Source organism: Xiphophorus maculatus, chromosome 6, assembly GCF_002775205.1.
Source record: "Xiphophorus maculatus strain JP 163 A chromosome 6, X_maculatus-5.0-male, whole genome shotgun sequence".
Classification (NCBI taxonomy): domain Eukaryota; kingdom Metazoa; phylum Chordata; class Actinopteri; order Cyprinodontiformes; family Poeciliidae; genus Xiphophorus; species Xiphophorus maculatus.
In genome coordinates, this window is record NC_036448.1 from 12,042,012 (window position 1) to 12,062,751 (window position 20,740).

A 20,740-nucleotide genomic window follows, 5' to 3' on the forward strand; every position below is an offset into this window, starting at 1 on the left:
ATCTCGAAAACTAATGACATTTAACTATTTTTCCCATTTTCAGACGTTAGAAAAAAAAATTTACAACTGAAAAAATATATATTTTAGTGGAATGACACCATCTGAGTGAATTCTTTCCATAAATATGGGAACTGAAGAAAAATAGATATAGTTCACATAAAACCATGTCATAGTTTCAAGCTACGACATATTTTTTAACATTAAATTACTTTTAAATAAAGAGGTTTAAATTACTTTGATTTTCTAGAGCCACGGTGGAGGTGGGGGGGAAAGTGCCTCAGGTTGCTGACCCCTGGGATGGACGGCCACGTCACCTGACATTCCAGCCCACTAGATGGCGGTAGTGGGCGTTCTGGATGCTTGACAACCTTCGCAAATCTTACCAGAGAGGCACAAAGTAGTGAGTTTATCCGGTGTGCAGCAGAAGGAGAAGCGTGGTCACGGATGTTCAACAGCCTCGCCGCAGAGATGAGTGGACTGCCTCGGTCACGGTGCGAGGACATCAGATAAGGAAGAAGCGAACTTCGGCTTGAGGAACACCAACATTGCTCCGGCACATTTATCGTCTAAGAACTTCTTTGAAATGTTTTTATTGAGTAAAGCGATCCACTCGTAGCCAAAGAAAAACCCATCCGCCTTCTTCAGTGATCGAAATGCGTTTCAACGAGAAGGAGCTGGTGTGTTTGAGCCGCCAACCCTCAGAGATGGCAGCAGAGCTGGGAATGCGAGGTCCCAAGAAAGGAGACGGTAAAATACGACCCATTTCCTTCTGACTACAATATTCGTTCAGCTCTGGAGTATTCTGTTCCAACAACTAATGTTTACGTCATTTATTTATTGGCTGCGCTAACATCCGTACGTGTACAGTTCAGAGGAGTGTTTATCTGTGTGTCTTTCGCGTACAGTTGTCAAGAGGAGGCTGGTGAAACTGGTCGTTAACTTTCTGTTTTACTTCCGGACTGATGAAGAGGAGGTCAGTTTGAGTCACTGCTTCCTTTTTTGCTCAACGCCACAATTATTGCATCTGTTGTAGTAGATGACTTGGCTCAATTCCATGTAAATGTTTACTTTACAGCCAATCGGGGCTCTGCTGTTGGAGCAGTGTCATGTAGAGAGAGAGGACAGTCAAACTTTCTCCATTGGTGAGCCACTGACCCTCAGCAACAGATATTTATGTACACCACATACAAATAAATCACATTTTTATTCTCACCGCCTGCCATTAAATTAGACGGAGCCTTTTTTCTTTCATCAGCTTTCTTCTTTGTAATAAAAACGTTGGTATTTTGACACCAGTAACAATCTCATTCCTATTTCTCCTAAAAGGTGCATCCATGTAGGAGCAAAGTCCAATAATCATGACTGTTTTACTGTTTCAATTTGAGTGTTTTACTAACTAGATGTATGTTTCTCTCCCAGCATTTCTAGATGAAGCAGAGAGGAAATATCTGTTTGAGTGCGACTCTGAAGAGCAATGTAAGGAGTGGATGGACTCTATTATCAAAGCCAGGTAAGACCAACACCTTTCTTTCTTGTAACACTAACAGTGCTTAACATAAATATGGGATGATCTTATAACCTCAATTAACCTCTACAGTAATCATAAAATAAAATCATAAAATCAATGACAAATTGATTTGTGCATCCCCGTCTTGCATATTTTTAATTTCTTATCGCTGTGAGAAACAGCGGCATTAGTGTCATCCATGTAATTTTTAATGGTGTCTCTTTGGAAGTGCGTCTCCTTTTGCAACTGCTTGAAGGCGGCTGTTGTTCAGTAGGAAAACTAGTTGTTTTTATCTTACTTCATCAGTTTCTTTCTCTTGTTTACTTTTTTGGTTTTTAAACATGTTATAGTTATTGAGCTATATCCCTGCTTGGTCGGCCGTGTGTTGCTGTTTTAGAGTGCTACATGAAAGTGACACGATTTTGTAATTACATGAGAAATATTTCTGCAGAGGGAAAAGGATAGTCTCGTTTTCTTAGTTTGCATCCCATGCTACGTGGCTTTAATTATTATTTACACTTTTTTATGTTTTGTTTATCCTAAACTTTTCAAAACATTTTTATAGACTTCATCAAAAGTTAATTTACCTGGTTTATTAGTTGGGTTACCTGCTTAACTAGAAAGAATATGGCCTCCTATGTGATTCTTGTAGCTTTCCAACTGCAGTGTAAAAATACTGTAACCTTATGAGTTTTTCCGTTTAAAGCTATAAATTTTTACCAGCAACAATCCCAAGACTAGTTGACTGTTATAAAATTAACTACAGGCCTAAAATGCTCACTTAGTTTTTGTCATTTCTTGCAGCTACGAGTTCATGAGGAAGAATCTTATATTCTATCGAACGGAAATCCACAGGCTCACTGGAAAGGTGAGATTTGCAGCAACACATATTAAGCCTCTTTCCTGGTGACGACCTTTGAACAGTGATTGGCACAGGGAACATTTTTGTCACTGAAGTATTTTAAACATAAGTATCAGTACTGAAATAACTAGGAAATAGATTATGCTCAGTTATCTGCTGCCAGCTTGGATTTTTCTTCCTTTTATTTTTCCTCTTTCTTTTTTACCATTTGTTTGGTGATGACTGCTATTAGCAATAAATGCCAAGCAGTGCACTCTGTTTTTCTTCATTTTTGTGGATTCTGAGACATAAGGAACATATTCACACCTAGAGATTTTTACAGCCACTAGTTTAACTACAGACTGTTAGAAGTGCTTACTATAAAAACAAACTTCAGTGAAATATAGTGGGACAACACTTAGTCTTTAATGTATTCTCATCTCGTGTTGTTTCAATTAATGGCTTGTTTAAAAATATTTAATTTCACCGTAATAAAAATTAATTGCCACTTCTAGTCAATATTGACTGTCTGCTTTCTGCGCAGGATCCATTGGAGCAGTATGGTATATCTGATGAAACCCGCTTCCAGGTCAACAGCGGTTCGCAGCTCATGAACAGAGATACCTCCTCCCTGTAGACCAGGAAGCTGTGCTCAGATTATTTTGTTTAGTTTGCCATTCCATCACTCACTTTTCTTCAAAACAGCGATTCTATCCTCCAATGTTCTCCATCTGCATTGGTCTGTTCTGTTGGATTGTCAGACTCCTTTTTTAAATAATCTTTCTGTATACTGTATATATATTTTTTTTAATGAAATACTGTATACTTTGCAGAGAATGTGATGCTAAGAGAAAGATTGTTTTCGAGATGGGGTTCCTGCATTCATTTTGTGAGCAATAATTTTTAATACAGCCTAATTCAGGACACCTTAACATGTGAAATAACCAAATTTAGAAGCAGTCCACTATTAGCTCTCATTATACTTGTAAAAACTTTGCTAGATAACTGTTCTGATTTAACCTTCATTAGATTCTTAATCGACACAGCTAAACACCGCCCCCATTTTTCATCACATTTCATCACATTCATCACATTAAAATTTGTTTTTGCACATATCACTGGAAATTTATTTTTTATTTTTTAGTAGAATTACGGTCATTTACTTGAACCTAATCTAAGTTTTTCTACAACTGTGAATCAGATTAATTTAGCTAAGCTATTGGACCATTTAGAAAACAACATACTTGACATTATTCATGAAATATAATGTCACAATTTACAAAGTTAGAGTAAATTATTGTTGGGAGTTTTGCTGTCCGGTTATAATTTTCCACTGGGTTTTGCAATATCATACAAATTATAATGCTGTTTGTCAAGAGTTCCAGGACTTGTCATTGAATGTATGTTCTTTTTATTCTTTTGCACATATTATTTCTTTTAGTACTTATTTGCAGTACATTTGTTCCACTGGCATTTCATTTTATACCAATAAAGTAGTTTGAAAGATATTCATGCAGTCCTCTTTGAAAGAAAATATTCTCAAACTGAATTATTATGCATGCTATAATAATTTTTGTGCCATCAGTCAACCTACTTACTGCAAGTGGAGACATGGTTAAACTCTTAATCTGGGAAGGAGAGCATTAATCAGAGGACCAGTCATGGTAATCTCTGCAGCTGATGGAGCTGCAGAGATTCACAGCTCGGATACAAAAATCTGTCAGCAGAACTATTACACAAAATTCTAATTTAGCCTTTACTGAAGAACAAGTAGAAAGTCAAGTTTCGGTTTGTCACAATCATGTTAGCATAGATGTGAAAGACAGAGCTCTGGTCCAATGAGATCCAAAATTAAAAATAATTCCAATATGCCAAATGCTATGTTTGGTAGAAAACTGACATTGCACATTAGCCTGACAAGAGCGTCCCAATGATCAGGCATGCTGATGTCAGGATCATATAGCACGGACAGGAAAACTGTTCAGATTGAAGATGAAACTAAATATGGGTCAATCCTGGAAAAAAGGGCCTGTCGAAGACAGCAAAGGACTTGAGCTTGTAGTGGAAGCTCCTTTCAGTTATAAGAGCTTGGGTAATTTTGCAATTTCATTATTAAATGTGCAGTATTGTAATTAATAAATTTCAGTTTGTATTCATGAGTATGATGAATACTCATGAATACATGAGTATTCATGTACTCATGCGTACAATTTGGGTGCTTTGGAAACCCAAATTGAAAGCCCGATTAAAGAATATATTTGTATTGTATTAATTCCCGTTTTAAAGGCATATTAACTGATATATATATATAATTAAATCAGTATCACTCACGTGGGAATATCATTTCGTTATTAGTTTTCATGTCACAGCCGCTAAGAAATGCTATTTGTGAATTGCTCCTGATTTGAACACGGTGCACACATTTCCCTTTTTATGCTCACACAGTCAGTGGTTAAAAATAAAAAAGAAATCGTATTTTTTTTAATTAAATATACTTTCTGTGACAGCAGCCCAGTTCCTTTCAGACTAAGCCTCCTTGGTTTGTTTTAAAAATGCGTTATCTTAATGAGAGCTCAATAGGCTGCTGTGAAAGCAAACATTAATTTATTATATCGCATGGCAAAGAAGACCAGAACCGACGAGTGGCAGACGTTTCCTTAGCAACGGGAAGTGTGAAATTCAAAATCTGTGACGTCACGCTCTTCCCGTGGTGCTTTGGAAACCCAAATTGAATGCTCGACTAAAGAATATATTTGTATTCTATTAATTCCTGTTTTAAAGGCATAAGAAAAGACCTGAGTTTGACACGCCTGGACAGAAGGAGCTCACCGGCACCAAAAGAGGAGAGTGTATCAGATAAAGGTAGGACTTATCGCAAGTGGAGATTGTTCACAAATAGTGTTGACAAAGCATTAGCTTGACAGCTAACGTTAGCTTAGCTTAGCTCTGTGCGCTAGGTGATTGGATTGTTTTTGTTTTCTTTAGTACTGCGACTATATATTAATGACAGTTAACATGTAAACATGTAATGCTAATGCTAAATATAGGTAAATCCGTGTGGTTAAGATGCAGTTTCAAATTTTAAGTAAATAGTTTTGTAGTGGCAAGTAGATTGTAGTGGTGCTATTATTAGCATCTATTTCGAATGAACTCCATCCATATAAAATAAATGAATAATGATGTCACGTTAAAGCAAACTTAACATCAGTTGGATTGGATAACGTATTGTGTTGTCTTTGCTTGTTTTGTTAAGGTATGATGGATCAGGACTATGAGTGCCGGCTACTGAGACAAATAAATATTCAAAACGAGAATGCAAGCCCCATAGTAAGTATGCAAGAAACTTACCTGTCCTTCTTTGCTCATTTTCTTTTCCCTCAAAATTGTTTTCATTGTATCTGGTAGAACATGCAGGAGAAAATAATAAGTATCACAAAATAAGCAAGATTCAGGTCTCAGCTTGTTCATTGATCTGTCATGAAAATGTCAAGGCAAACATTCACTTTATGATGTTTACATGCTCTGTTGTTTTTTTTATGTGTCCATTTTATTCTCTGTTTTTTAAAAAGTCTACTATTCTTGAGTTGAATAAATGCACAAGAATACCATTGTATGGCGATACATTCTATTCTATTTTCTGTGCTATTCCTCTATTAAAGTTATGGTATTTTTAAATAAGTATTTAACTTTCTGAATATTTCCAAACACTTTTACTGCATGGTTTTGTGCCATAAAAGTTAAAAGTTGGAATAAGGAGACCATTTGCGATGGTCCCAGATTTTCTGTGTTGCTCTTTGTCTGATCTGTCATTGTGTTATCAACTCCCACTGTGACATTTGGCATCTTATGCACAACATACTGAAGAGAAACTTCACCCAAAGACAGTCTTTTGTGGTTTTAATATCGCACAAAGTGACATTCTTATGAGACTTTTTTGTTTGTTTGTTTTTTTTTTTGCTGAGAGATTTTGTTCCATAAATATATAATGGCATTACACAATCGTGGATTTGTCAGCCGAACATCCATTCTCTAAATCTGCTGTTTCACCACCTCCCAAAGGTACTCACCTGGATTGAGATCTGGGGACTTTGAGAGCCATTAGAATAAATTGCTCTCATTGTTATGTTCAAGAAACCAGTCTGCGATGTAGTGAGCTTTGAGACATGGTGCATAATTCTGCAGGAAATATCCATGTGAAGATTTGTAGATTGTAAATAAAGATATTGAGATGGTCAACAATAATAGTTGGAACGATTCGGATTGAATTTATTATTCAACCAATTATTATTATTATTAAACCAAAGATCTTGTTTCTCATAGGAAACAAAACCAATATCTCACAGAAGATAATAGGGCTAAAAAATTTATTTCTTCCTGTTTTTATTTAAATTTGAACAACTAATGGGCTCAAAGTTTGCAAAAAAGGTATTCTCTCTACCAGTACATCACCACCAGCCCGAAAGAGTGAAATAAAGCTGTTTGGATTTGTGGTTTCACATTGTTTTTCACCAGAGTCTGACACTGCCATCTGAATGTAACAGCTGAAATCAACACTCTTCAGACCAGGCAACAGTTTTCCAGGCTGTTATTGTTCCATCTTGGTGAGCCTGTATTAACTGAAGCCTCAGTTTCCTGTTGTCAGCTGACAGGAGTGACACCCAGTGCAGTCTTCCACTACTCAGTGTCAGCAGATTGTGCATTCACAGATTGTGCTCTGCGTTTAAGGGTTTTAATGAACTATTGAGCTTTCTCTTTTGCCATCAACAAATAACTTTCGTCTGCACAACTACCTCTCACTGGAGATTTTCTTTTTCATATCTTTGTCTATAAACCCGAGAAATAGATGTCCAAATTTTGGACATCAGTTTCTGAAATGCTCGGTCAAACTTGTCTGGCACCGGCCACCATTCCTCTGTCAAAGCAACTCAAGTTCCCTTTGTACTTCATCCTGATACTTGTTTTGATCTTCAGCAAGACATCCAACACATCTAGATGCTGTCATGTGATTGGCTGATTCCCTGTTGCAGAATCAGCGTCTAAAGTGGCTGCTGAGTGTAATATCATTGGCCTCATAGCATAACTACCCAAGTCATATGTTAATGTTTTTGGAAAACAAGGGAAAAAAAACATAAATAAAATGTGGGAAAAAAGGTTCAAAATATATGGATTTTGGGTTCTGATATGCTGAGTTCACAGGCAATTAGACAGGGTGATTTACGAGTTTAAGGAGATCAATATTATGTAGATATCTTACCATAATTTGGCCAAAATACAATCTAGGTAATTATGGTATAAAGGTAATAACATGCAGTTGTAATTTATGTTTAATTGGTTTACAAGATAAAACAGCTCAATGTTGAATTGCTGGGTAACGGCTTAAAAGAGAGCCAGACTGTTGCGCTTTACTGAAGAACCCTCGTTAGCTTCATGTTAGCAAACGCAATATAGAAGCTTTTGGGTCTGAAGTTTGTTGGTCTGTTGCCTGTATACAACGTAAGTGTGCATTCAGTTTTTAGAGTTGCTTGTTCAAATAAAGCATCTTCAGCCAAAGCCTCAAATTTTGTAATACTTTATTGTAAAGATAACCGGATTGTCGACTCATATTCAGTATATTGGCATCTATAAAGTGCCTGTTTGACAAAAACAAGCCAACTGATTGCATCAAATCGCCGTTATTTGGTCCAATCCTCAGCTCTGAGAATGTAAAGGGCTTCAGGCGACAGTCAAGAAGACACCCGCAGCAGGCGCAGAAAGTTGTGCCATCTGTCTTAACTAGGATGTTTAATTCATCATCATTGAACAAAATTGACAATTCTCACAAAAGAACAGTTTTAAACTGGCGCGAGACTAAGAATGGAAGAGCTTGTTACTGTCCATCTGTGTGAAAGTAAAATAGTTAACAGATGAGTTATTTGACCATGGCTCCAGGGTTGAGCTAAAACAGGACCTCATTGGACAAATGATTGGCCTTTGTAAACGTTGCCTCCTGTTGTTAACACCTCAAATGAATGCACCATCTGCCACATAAATTATCCTCCTGTTTTGTTATTAAGATTTCAAGTCTGTGTCCAAGAGCCGTTTCTGTTTGGCTTCCAGTCAGAAAATGCCGTCTTCTCTCTTCCCTCATGTAGAAAGCTGTGGGAGCGGTGCGATCTCTGACACCCACCAGCTCCCCCCTGTCCTCTCCCAGCAAGCACGGTGATCGCTTCATTCCTTCCCGGGCGGGAGCCAACTGGAGTGTCAACTTCCACCGCATTAATGTGAGTCTGCCGCTCTGCACCAGCGACTTCGCTGTCTGTCCTAGCAAACGCATAACGCTTCCAGAATCAAAGTGATCAGTTTGTGTGCTTAGGAAACATATTTCATGCTACTCAATTTGTTCGATCTTCCGTTTAATGTCCAGCTTTGTCTTTTTTTTCATTTTCTGATCCAGGAAATTGAAAAGTCGCACAGTCAAAATAGGAAAACCAAAGATGGGACAACTGACAGCAATAAAGGTACTATATGTCCTGATTTATTTTATTTGTTTTTCTCTTAACCTGGTATATTTTTGGCACAAATCCATAACGGCATCCATTTCTCCTGACAACTCAAAGCAGGCAATATCAGAGATAGATATCAGTCACTCTAAATTTTCTCTTAAAGGATTCTGAGTCAGTCAAGGCAGAAAACGCGGTAAATGAACACACAACTCTTACATAAATTGCATAATTCTACCCTTGTTTACTTTTTGTAAAATGTGTGCTATGCTCTTTTAATTTTAAAAGCCTGTGTTTATCACAACAGTCAGTCAGAGCTGTTTTATTATGTCAGCATTTTATCTATCACATAATCATTTAATCTTTCTTAAGTTGAAATGATCTTCATCTTAAGAAAGATGAAGATCTTTCTTAAGAGCTTCATCTTAAGAAAGATCTTAACATCTTTCTTAAGAAGACAGTTGTAGTTTGGTAAATTTAACCCTTTTGTCTTTTTATTTCCTCAAGCAAAAATGATTATTTAGCTAAACATTGATGCCGAACTTTAACTATTTGCTTTTTAACTACAGAGTATTGTTCTTCTGGGTTTGTAGACTTGTTGGACAGTTTTTTAAATTTTTTTATCCTTTAATAATGAACACCAATGAAAAATTACATTTCGTGTTCACTTGTGTTGACTTTGACAAACATTTCAATTAGTTTGATATTTTTAAACACTGAAGTGTGCGAAGCATACAAAAAAGGGAAGCAAACACCTTTTCACACTGCTACTTGCATATAAGCATAGAAAAGATTGTAAAGAGATCGATGATCATTACCCTTTTTTTTTTCTGTGGTTGCTTATGAACATAAAACCTGGTTCCTGCACCTTCACTCTACCAAAAGTGTTAAATTGAAAATAATCATTTTAAAAACATCATGTGTTATGAAAGGGGTCTCGGTTTGGCTGGTGAGCCTCTCTGGTTCAGCTCTGCCTGTTCGGGAACTCCTGGAGACAAACATTGCAGCTGCTGTGTATGAATTTGGGCCGCCTGACCTGATTCAAGCATGTTTGAGCTTGTACTAAGACATCCTTACTGAAAGAGCTCTTATGAAGCAGTAACTTTTCTGTTTAGCCGTCTTCTGTTCAATGAACACGAAGTGGAGGAAATATTTATCTGATCGCAGCTGTTTTGTGAGCTTGCTCACCTGGAAAGAAAGGAAGGGTTTTAATGAAATGAGGTGTTGATCCCCTGCGACCCTGCCAGGTTTCACGTGTCTGTTTGGCACAGAGGTCAAACGCAGAATAAATCCTTTCATATCAGCTATCACCATGGAAAGACAGGATATGTCAAAGGCACAAGATAGGAGATCTGAGCAGGGTGTAAATCTTGCAACTATCTGTGTGTTTTTGTTTTTATTCAGAAATGTTGGAAAACATGATGATGAAAAATCAGGGAGTTTTTCTGTTACGACATGAATTCAACACATTTATGGACTAATAGATGGGGCCCATCTAGTCATAAAAATGTCATGTGTGAACATTCCTCCCATAGTGGAGGCACTGATTGGTCAGTGGTGACCCAGGACGCATTGCCAGGGCAACAAGGAGGGAGGGAGGAAGGGAGATCCACGTTAATGTCATTGAGGCTCCTAGTCGGTCTCCACACCTTAGTCCTCCAAAAATGTTCTGAATGAGCTGTAGCTTTGTGTTGCTTAGCAGCAACCACTAAACCTAAAGGATTTAGAGTATTTCTGAACAGAGGAGCGAACCAAAATCCTTCCTGAGAGGTTTGCCAACCTGATGACCAGCCGAACAAAATCTCTGAGCCGTGCTTGGCAACAAAGGTGTCGCTGTGAAGCCCTTAGTAATGTTCTTCTAAAGAATAAAATCTGTATTTTTTCCATAGTAGAATTTAAATATCATAGCGAAGTTTAATTAATGATAAATTATTAATTGTTTATACTGAACGACATACACCAGAGAAGACAGTGAGTCTTTGCACCATAACAGATTTTTTTATTGGTTTTAGATGTGCATTTGGAGCTGATTTTTATCTAATACTTTGGACTGTTTCCTCAAGCTTTTCCTCATTCTTAAGCCAGTTTTGATGACTTGACCTCTCCTTTATTTACAAAGTGTGAGAAGGCATATAGAATAAGGAAATCAGTATTAAACACAGCTCAGGCAAATATTCTCGCTAAAATGTGAGACGGATCAGTGAAATTGCAGAGGGAGTACGGTGAATTTGTTTAATTTTGACAGCCCAGTTAGATTTTTCACCTCTCATCTGCGTCTCTGTCGTCAGTGGATGGTCTAGCTTACTCTGCTCTGCTGAAGAACGAGCTGCTAGGAGCGGGAATCGAGAAAGTTCAAGACCCTCAGTCTGAAGACCGTCGATTGCAGCCATCTACTCCTGCCAAGAGGAGCCTTTTTAGTGTAAGAAAAGAAAACGGCTGTAATTCGTATTTGTTCATTTTAAACGGGGCTTTCCTCCGAGTTATTTGCCGTTTGTGTTTCATAGTATTCTGTAAGTACGAAGAGGGCTCTACCAGAAGAAGACGGCAACACGGTTTCCCCGTATTCTTTATCACCCGTCAGTAGCAACAGGTAATCATTTTTATTCCAGAATCAAAGAGTTTTTTGGGGTTTTTTTTTGTTGCTATGATTTTTTTTTCTTAACTTGTTATTTGCTCTGCAGCCAAAAATTGCTACGGTCACCAAGAAAGCCTACACGCAAGATTTCCAAAATTCCCTTTAAAGTTTTAGATGCTCCAGAGCTTCAGGATGATTTCTACCTCAACCTGGTGGACTGGTCCTCTCTGAACGTGCTCAGCGTGGGGCTGGGTACCTGTGTTTACCTGTGGAGCGCCTGCACCAGCCAGGTGTGCGACGCCTCTTTTGAATCTGGCGTTGAAAGTTTTCCGATCTTTGTGTAGCGCGTGTCGAGAACCTTTTTTTCTTTCTTTTTGTTTCCTAGGTGACGCGTCTTTGCGACCTCTCTGTAGAAGGAGATTCGGTTACGTCAGTGGGCTGGTCAGAGAGGGTAGGCCCCCGTCTTTTTACAAAAAAAATTAAATGGACCTCTCTTAACATGAAAAGATGGAGCTCTAAATAAGTCACTGACTTATTTTAGACTTTATTTTTTCTCCAGAAATCAAAACAAATTTTATTTTAGTTCAGTTTTAGGTATTTGTTAGTACTGCATACCAGAAGAAATGTCTTATTTATAAGTTGAAATGTTTAAAGGACAATGAAATTCACATTATTTATGAATCTACAAATAAAATGAATTATTAGAATGGGAAGTATGATGGGACTTAATTGGAAATACACAAAATTAGATCTCAATTCAATTATGAATGCATCTATAAAAGAGAAAAATATATTATTAAGTCACAGCCTTTTGTTAAAATATAGTACGAACTGTTACATTTCCATGTAACTTACAAATGCCTTGTGCCAATCAGTACTGCCTAATATTCATGAGTGTGGCTGGTTATCTTTTGGATAATATTATCCACACAATTAAGTGGAACAAATTAAAATTGATGTGACCAGAGGCACAAAGACTTAGTCTGTCAAATATGCAGGAATGTTTCTGGTTTCTGTGGAGACTTATTGCCAGTCGACATGATTTATCTGAGCTACTGCATTTGTTTTACAGTCCAAATCCTTGACTGTAAAATAAATAAAATACCAGGGCAGTTGTGTATATTTATATTTACACGATATAAGAACTGTTAAAAAATAAATGTTGGGCAAAAACTTAACTAGAAGATTTACTTTATGGTTATGATGTAGAGTTTAGATTTATGACCCAACCCCAACCAGTGAATACACAGAGGACAGAGACAGCCAAACAAGAATACACAATGTGCAGTTGTGTTAATCTGCTTATTATAGTCTAAATAAAGGAGTTAATAGTTAACCTTCTGAGGAAATAAAGGATATAAATAGGGTGAAGATTCTAGTCAGAATGTATCAACGCAGACTCCGCCCTGTTCCACTCAAACAGCAGCAGCGATTGGTTCCTATCAATCACGCGTCCCAACATGACTCACCCTGTGGTTACAACAAGCGACAGGATGGAGCCGGAAGACATTGAACAAAAGCTAAAAACGGGAGAAGGTTTACTTCTGACTTAATTGATGGCCTAAAAAAAAAAAAGCAGTAAAATCTTAATTAAAATAATATGTCGGGTTTCTTCTGGCTCAGGCCTATAATTAAAGTTAATCAGTAGGGTTGAATTGGGCTTAGACATAAAGCCTGCTGGTCAAGTTGGATTGGGTCTAAATGTAGACCATGATTAAAAAGTCATGGTCTAAATAGTTCACTATTTAAAAATCAAGTTTCTATTCTGGTCAATGGGAGTAGAAATGGACGTCGTATTAAAGCTACCCAGGATTTACAGAAAAAGGTTATTGAAATAGAAACATATCCATTATTGAACAGAGCACAAAATTTCTGTTCCTCTTTTTTTCAATAATTAAATGAAAGTTGAAGGTTTAAATGCGTCATCTGACTCCACAATCACATATCTAAGTGTTTGGGCTGAGCTGTGTTTGACTGGATGTGTGTTATTGTTGTTGTTTTTAGGGTAACCTGGTAGCGGTGGGCACTCATAAGGGCTACGTCCAGATTTGGGACGCGGCAGCAGGGAAGAAGCTTTCTGTGTTGGAGGGACACACGGCCAGAGTGGGTGAGTTGACAGTAAGACAGATGAAGGAGGAGACGGTGCGAAGACGAATTTATTAGAAGCTTTGAATATTTCCTAGCAGTTGTTATCAGTGTCTCTCGTTCTCACCCAGTGAATCATCTCCCCTTTGACCTGCCTTTCGTTGTTTTTCTTTTTTTGCTGCCAGGTGCTTTGGCGTGGAACGCCGACCAGCTGTCGTCTGGAAGCCGCGATCGTGTGATCCTGCAGCGGGACATCAGAGCGCCACCTCTGCAGTCGGAGCGCCGTCTCCAGGGCCACAGGCAGGAAGTCTGCGGGCTCAAGTGGAGCACGGACCACCAGCTGCTGGCTTCAGGTGGAAACGATAACAAGGTGGGCAGAAGAAGGATCTTACCTGTTCCTCCGACGGCTGAACTGAACGAATGGAGAGCAGCCTAATGTCCTGCATTTCCCTGTTTCCATAGCTACTTGTGTGGAACCACTCGAGCGTGCTGCCCGTGCAGCAATACACAGAGCACTTGGCTGCAGTGAAGGCCATCGCCTGGTCGCCCCACCAGCACGGCCTGCTGGCCTCAGGTGGCGGCACGGCTGACCGCTGCATCCGCTTCTGGAACACTCTGACCGGCCAGCCGCTGCAGTGCACCGACACCGGCTCTCAGGTCTGCAACCTGGCCTGGTCCAAGCACACCAATGAACTGGTGAGTCCTCTGATGCTGATGCTGTTGATGTGAAAGAAAATAGTTGCAAAGGGGGGGAAAAAAAGTGCAGTTGGTTCCAGATATGTTGGTGACTCAAAGCTCAGCTTGGAAATGACTAAAGGATTTTAAATCAGGCTTTTTTTTGTGGTAAATACCAGTTTTCAGTTTTGTCTGAGGTCTGAGCTGCCAGTACGGTTTAAGTTCCTCATTTTTATTGACTTGAACACATGAGACAGATAATGTGCTGGAGGTTCTTTGAGATCGCAGTTAAAATGTTTATTATTTTATCAATTTTTTTTTTCATTTAACTTTTACTCCAGAATGCTTTCACTTTTTACTAAGAAAGTAGAAATTGTTGCTGTTTCTTAAATATTTGACTTTTGCCAGGGTAACAGGTGTTTCTTTGAACGTTGTGACCCTGCCATTAGCTTTTTGTTTGTTTTTGTTTTGTTTTTTCACTGCTTTTATTCAATATCACACCTACTGTTTGCTCCTGTCTGCTTCTGAGCCACTTTCCTGCTCATTTGTTTGCTTTTCTTTTGTTTGTTGTTCTCTCCAGGTTAGCACACATGGTTATTCCCAAAACCAGATCCTGGTTTGGAAGTATCCCTCTTTAACCCAAGTGGCAAAACTCACCGGGCATTCCTACAGAGTACTCTACCTGGTAAGCAATTTATACAGAGATTTAACCACCATAAACAAGAAAACTGTCTAATTAGAACCATAGAAGACAATTATTATAAGAAGTTGGTGAAGGATAATAATAGGCACAGGGGAATCTTTGCTTGGATATTAATTCATGTGTACATATTTTTAAATTTGAAAGGACAGTAAATTAGTTAATTTTTAAGTTCTTTTGGCCTCTTTAAATTTGTCACTAGACCCAAAATCTGCTACAATATCCTTTCCAGAGCATCTTAATCTTTCCATCAAATTCACCCTCAAAATTAATTTTCTTCTTTTCATTGTTTATATTTAAATTCTTCAATGTTGTTAAAATTCATTAAAGTATTCATACCTCCAAATTAGAGCAGCCTAATGTTTTTTTTCTCACATGATCGTAGATGCTGTTTGCAGTATTCTGGCTCCAGGCAGAGAACAGCTGATTGTGGTTTTGATCCTAGATAAATTGCTCTGGTGGTTTTCTGTCTTTAGAGCTGCTTTAATAGATATTACCTGTGAAGTCAAACCGTCTACTTCCTCTATGATCCTCTACAAAAAATCTGGAACTGTGCCGCGAGAGGGTCAAACATTTACTGGTGGAGACATCTGCAGTGATGTAATGTGACGGCATCATGTTGCTATGGGAAGCCAAGCCGTTTCTTTTATAGAACCAGTTAAAATCTGGTTCTCCTTCCAGCTCCTGGTTGGGCGATGGAGCTGATTTGCTGGAAAACAATGAATAGACAGTCAGCTTTTCTGGAACGTAGCTAGAATGATAACAGTATAACCCCAATCTTTATTTTGTGTACTGGATGTGTAATAAGGCACTCTGTGCAGGCCATGTCACCCGATGGAGAAGCCATCGTGACTGGGGCGGGAGATGAAACGCTTCGGTTCTGGAACGTCTTCAGTAAAATGAGATCCACTAAGGTAGCGACCCAACTCCTTTTTCAAAATGTTCCATTCCCCTAAATGCTCAACGTGGCATTTTAAAATGATTTTTTTTGTGATTTCTCCCTCTTAGGAATCGGTGTCGGTGCTGAACCTCTTCACCAGGATCCGGTAGTCTGTTCTGCAAGGGAGCGGCGGCGGGAAGGGGGATTCATCTCTGCACGCATCGCGTTGTGACCGGACCATCTTCAGGAGGGGAGGCGGGGCCCCCTTCCCCTCCGCTTCCTTTTGAATAATTTAGTCGTGTTGTAGCTGAGGTTGGGAGGTGCTGCAGAGATGCACAGTCAGGTTGTGGAGAGCTGTAGGGAGGAGTACAGCGCACACAGAGTGAACCACTGCCTCTGCCAACAGACCTGTGGTCCCCGACCATGGGGAGCATTCTGGAGCCGTCTGTGTGATTGTTTTGTTTACAAACTGACTCTGTGCATACCTGCCAAAATATATTACGTTTGTCCTTTTGATTGTTTGTTTATTTATTTTTAACACTTTTGTTTGTTAAAGATATATTCTGATGGATTTATTTTCATGTCCGTAGCTTTCAGTCTATTGTCTGGACTAAGTCTGGATTTGTTCAGGTTTGTTGACAGAAAATCCTTTTTCGTTTTTTGTTATTCAGTTCTGATGTGTCTCGCATAAAGACTACAAATAACATCAACCAGTTTTGCTTCGAAATCTCAAGACAAGTCGATTTAATTTTTTTTTAAAAGCCTTATTTTTTTTAAACAGAGTTCATTTTAGGATAATAAATGTTCAGGCATTATTTCTCAATATCATAAGTTAAAGAAGAAAAGGACTTATGGAAAACTGTACATAAGGACAATATTACAGGAGTAATTCCTGTGAAGCTGTATCGTTTTAGTCCGACTTGTATGGGATTCTTTTTTTTTTTTTTTAATCTTATTATCCTTTAGTTCATTTGTGGATTATTGGACAAGGAACATTTTTTAAAAAGTCAGTTCGGTTCATCTGTGTACTTTGTAACCTCGACTGAACTTTACAGTTTGAAAAAAGAAACAAAATGAATAATCCAAACAAATTATGTTTGCAGAACTTTTGCGTTATCTGCTGAGATGCTTGAGCCCAACGCCCTTCAGCCATGCTTTTTGGATAAACATATTTTACCGTATCATATCACCTGCTTTCATTTTCTCCCTGGAATGTCCAGTTGAGGTGCCAGGTTTAAATGAATGACTTTTATTTTTCTATACAGTGAAGCATGTTTGAGGAAAAGATGAGCAGATTTGCTGCAAACATCTCATTTGATGCCACTTCAAACTTATCCTGCCAATGTAAATTATGGAAAGACTGTTTAAGTGGAAAACTTTCTGTACCAAGATTTGATCAGCAAATAAATGCCCATATCTTGTCAAGTCTGCCACGGCTCGGCTGTTTTGTTTCAAATCCGAGCTTTCGGTAAATGGACTGAACTTTTATAGCATCTTTCTAGTCAGATTCAGCAAGCTGCACTCTTAAAACGTCTATATAGCGTCCCTGTATGCGTTTCTTTTAATAATGCGCTTTTTGATTTACAGAGTCCTTTTCTCAGATTTTTTTAAAAATTCATTAAAATATTGTAAGTTCATAAAATTATATATATATGTAATATATATATAATTTTATTTTCAAGATCATTCAGCTTGACTATTTTGGTCCCCTGTGGCAAAAATGAAATGTCTTGTCTTTGGTCTAGACCATCAAATCCGACATAAAATTGTTTTATTTACTAATGAGAATGTTATGCTGTACTTGAGTTTTATTCACTTATCATTTATTTCCTATCATCCTTCATCAATCCAAACACTTTCTAGCTGCCGTCTCCTTATCTACGCCAAATCCAAACACCAGAGGGAGCCACTCAAATCCACATCTGCTTCCACACACCTGCATTCAACCTTAAACAAATTACCTTGAAGGTGAAGTTCAGATCTAGCATACTCTCTGTGATTCAGACTTTGTTAAAAAAAATAAAATAAAATAAATAAAAAACTATCAGGATTAGTGATCTGTGACTCTTGCAGAACATCCAGTTTATTTTTTAGTGAGAATTCAGATTAAAACGCATTCAGTAGGATAAGACTTTCTTGCCATGAGGCATTTTCTGTATCACCTTGTTTCCTGGGAGTCTGTAAATTTCCATCATATTCCTGGAGCAGCCCACACACAGAGGCTTAGTTTTGACCCAGAGGATGGAGCACAATAAATGTTCTCAGCCTTAAAATGCTCCCACACCTCTGCAGGTGCCCCGCAGCTCATCCAAATTCACTGTCACCCATTAAAACAGCAAATGGATGTTATGAACAACAGCTGAAGGGCCCAAATACATGCAAAAATGATGGGTGAATAATTACACTCTTTTTGCTCTTGTTTTAATTTACGCATCACAAATAGATTTCAACATTTAAGCTGAAAAAGTTGAATTTAGTAAGAAAAACACAATAATCACAACTAACTGAGTTACTCTGAAAAAAAATTAAGGTGTTTTGTTGTTTTTTGGGGGGAAGGGGGGTTGTGCCAGGTTTTGTGGGCCCGGGTGACTCAGCTTCTATCAACACCAAAGAGCCCGAGCCTTTCTTCCCTTTCGGACTCCATTATAATGTCATCGGAATTACATGCCTGCTCCATTATAGTGATCAGATAAATCATCAGAATGGAGGACTTTCAGCACAGTCTTGCTGCTCATCACGGTGGGCAGATGTTAACATTAAGCCCCCTGAAAGCAGTGGGGAAAGGGGAACTCTAATATGCATAATCCTGCCTCCTGATGTTCCCATCAAGAGACTCAGAGTGTGATGCACATTATTCCACCAAAGCCCTTCAACACGGAGAGCAGGATCTTTCCCCAGGTTCCTCCCTAAGCCTGACTCTTGTGTGTTCTTGATAACTAGGCGAGAATGATATCAAAGGAACAAAGCTTCTGTGATCACTATTAGCTGCAGCAACCAGACTCCTTCTTTTGTTTTGTTCTTTTGCCCATTTTGTCCACAGGCACAGAGCCCATGAGGGCCCTGTTTACATGTAGAGAAAAGTCGCTCACCTCTGTTCTGCCTTTTTGACGCTCTAATAAAACGGGGGGTTGGGTGTTTTTTCCACAGCCTGGAAACTGCAACGAGCTGTCAAATGACTTCTGCTGCTCTGATTTAAATAGCTCTGTATTCTAATGATGCTTCAACAAGTTAATTAGGCGGGAAAAGGAAACTGAGCCACGCTCATGCAGGATGTGAAAGAGAAACAGAAGAATTGATTTTTATTTAAGACGTCCCAGACAAAGTGAAAAAAGTACTTTGGAGGAGTGATTACCTCCTAAGCTTGTTGTGCTGCAATGGGGAACGCGGTAAAACGTGTTGCGTGTTAGTCTTTAAGCGTGTGTGTGAATAAAGCGATTATAATAGTTCATTATATATCTTAACTGTTACGTACAGAAATAGAAATTCACCCTTATCTTAATGAACATCAAATCATTTCTATTTATAAGTATAAACAAGCCTACTTAATAATACATTTTAATGATATAATTTTTTCTTCTTTTTTTTTTCTTCTTTGTTTAACTGAAAATAATTACAAACCTAAATCCGCCAAGAGCATGGATAGGATTCTTTTGTTCTTTATGGTGTGCTCTTTATTTTCTTTTTTCTTCTTCAGAAATGAGTGTTGCATTGTGGTGCAGGTGTTAGAGCGCTGCTGTTTTGCAGCAAAAAAAAAAACTTTTAGGGGTTCAAATCCCTGACTAAGTTCCTTCTGCTCTCCCCCTGCATGTGTGAGTACTCAGTGTTTTGTCTTTCCACAGATATGCCACCGGTTTAAATTTCTCTTAGTGTGAGCATGTGCATTCTCTGTGTTGACCTCTGACAGTCAGATGGCCTACCATCCCTCAATATTAAACTGTATAGATGGTAAGTTAACAGAATTTGAGCTTTTCTAGCAGCCAATCATATGCATACCACAAGGTTCACTGTCTAGTCCAGGAGCTATCAACATCTGACAAGAGGATCTGGAATTGAGCACACAACTTTCCATTTGCTCTAGCCGTTATTTGTCCCATTTTTAAGTAATTTACTAATCACATTGAAAGGAAGCAAATTGAAAACAGTAAGAAAATAAGCACTGGTCCAAATCAAACTGTGCACAAATGTGTAAAAGGTTTAACAAGCCATTCAAAGCATCTCGGTGTTCAGTTGTGACGATTTATTTATTTTTTAGCTTTTCCTTGAAAAAATGTTTGTCCGAATGAACCGCTGTGCTGTTTTTGAAGCTGCAACTGCTGTAAGATGGCAGCGGTCTGCGTTCGCCTTGGCCCCGGTCTGTCTGCCCATTAGATGGAAAACTAGTTAGAAAATGCCAAACTCGTGCCAAGAAAGACATGAGGAGGCCTGGAAGAATGTAGCTTGAGTGATCCAATGACAAATGAACAACTCAAATGGAGGTGTTAAGATTATGTGGACAAGCTAGAGGACGTGTTCTGGTCCAGCCGCTTCACTCTGAGATGTTCTGAGAAGCAAGAGGCTATTTGTGAGCAGCAGCTCTCAGAAGTCCGACACTTGTGAGGACGTGCTTCAGCATTTAATGTCATGACTTCCCAGAGAAACTTCTCCAGTTTGACCTGCTTATTGTTAATTATTTCTGGATTCTGAACTTTCTCACTGAGAAACTTGGACCTGTTTGAGTTGCAGAAGAACATCCTCCATTCCATCGCAGTGAGCTTTCAGATGCCTCGACTTTCATATAGTCCTTAAAAAGTGTTAATTATTAATATTTCTTCAGGCTTTCTGAAGGTTTTTTACAGTTTTTGTGTAGACATGGCTGCTTTCCTCTTCATTTTTAGTATGTGTCTTCTCAGAATAGCATGCAGAATTGAAAAATAAACTTGAAACAACTTCAGTCATTTTTTTTCCATTTTACTTTCAACTTTGCATCTGAGTTTCTCTCAAATATTCCCTCTATAAATA

General features: G+C 38.4%; 2 protein-coding genes across 2 annotated transcripts; both read left to right on the forward strand.

Annotated features, from left to right (window-relative positions):
• The first annotated feature begins 396 nt into the window (after nt 1–396).
• Nucleotides 397–3,856, forward strand: plekhj1 (pleckstrin homology domain containing J1). The gene is made up of 6 exons (XM_005797100.3): nt 397–747; nt 906–973; nt 1,076–1,142; nt 1,420–1,510; nt 2,312–2,375; nt 2,893–3,856. Exons 1-6 carry the CDS (start codon nt 654–656, stop codon nt 2,983–2,985), a joined length of 477 nt encoding a protein of 158 aa, XP_005797157.1. The 5' UTR covers nt 397–653; the 3' UTR covers nt 2,986–3,856.
• A 1,189-nt stretch (nt 3,857–5,045) lies between these two features.
• Nucleotides 5,046–17,171, forward strand: fzr1 (fizzy and cell division cycle 20 related 1). Its single transcript, XM_023336129.1, has 14 exons — nt 5,046–5,210; nt 5,602–5,675; nt 8,480–8,608; nt 8,782–8,845; nt 11,116–11,246; nt 11,332–11,417; nt 11,509–11,692; nt 11,788–11,853; nt 13,407–13,509; nt 13,673–13,857; nt 13,950–14,183; nt 14,743–14,847; nt 15,684–15,776; nt 15,871–17,171. Exons 2-14 carry the CDS (start codon nt 5,604–5,606, stop codon nt 15,910–15,912), a joined length of 1,494 nt encoding a protein of 497 aa, XP_023191897.1. The 5' UTR covers nt 5,046–5,210; nt 5,602–5,603; the 3' UTR covers nt 15,913–17,171.
• Nucleotides 17,172–20,740: the final 3,569 nt, after the last annotated feature.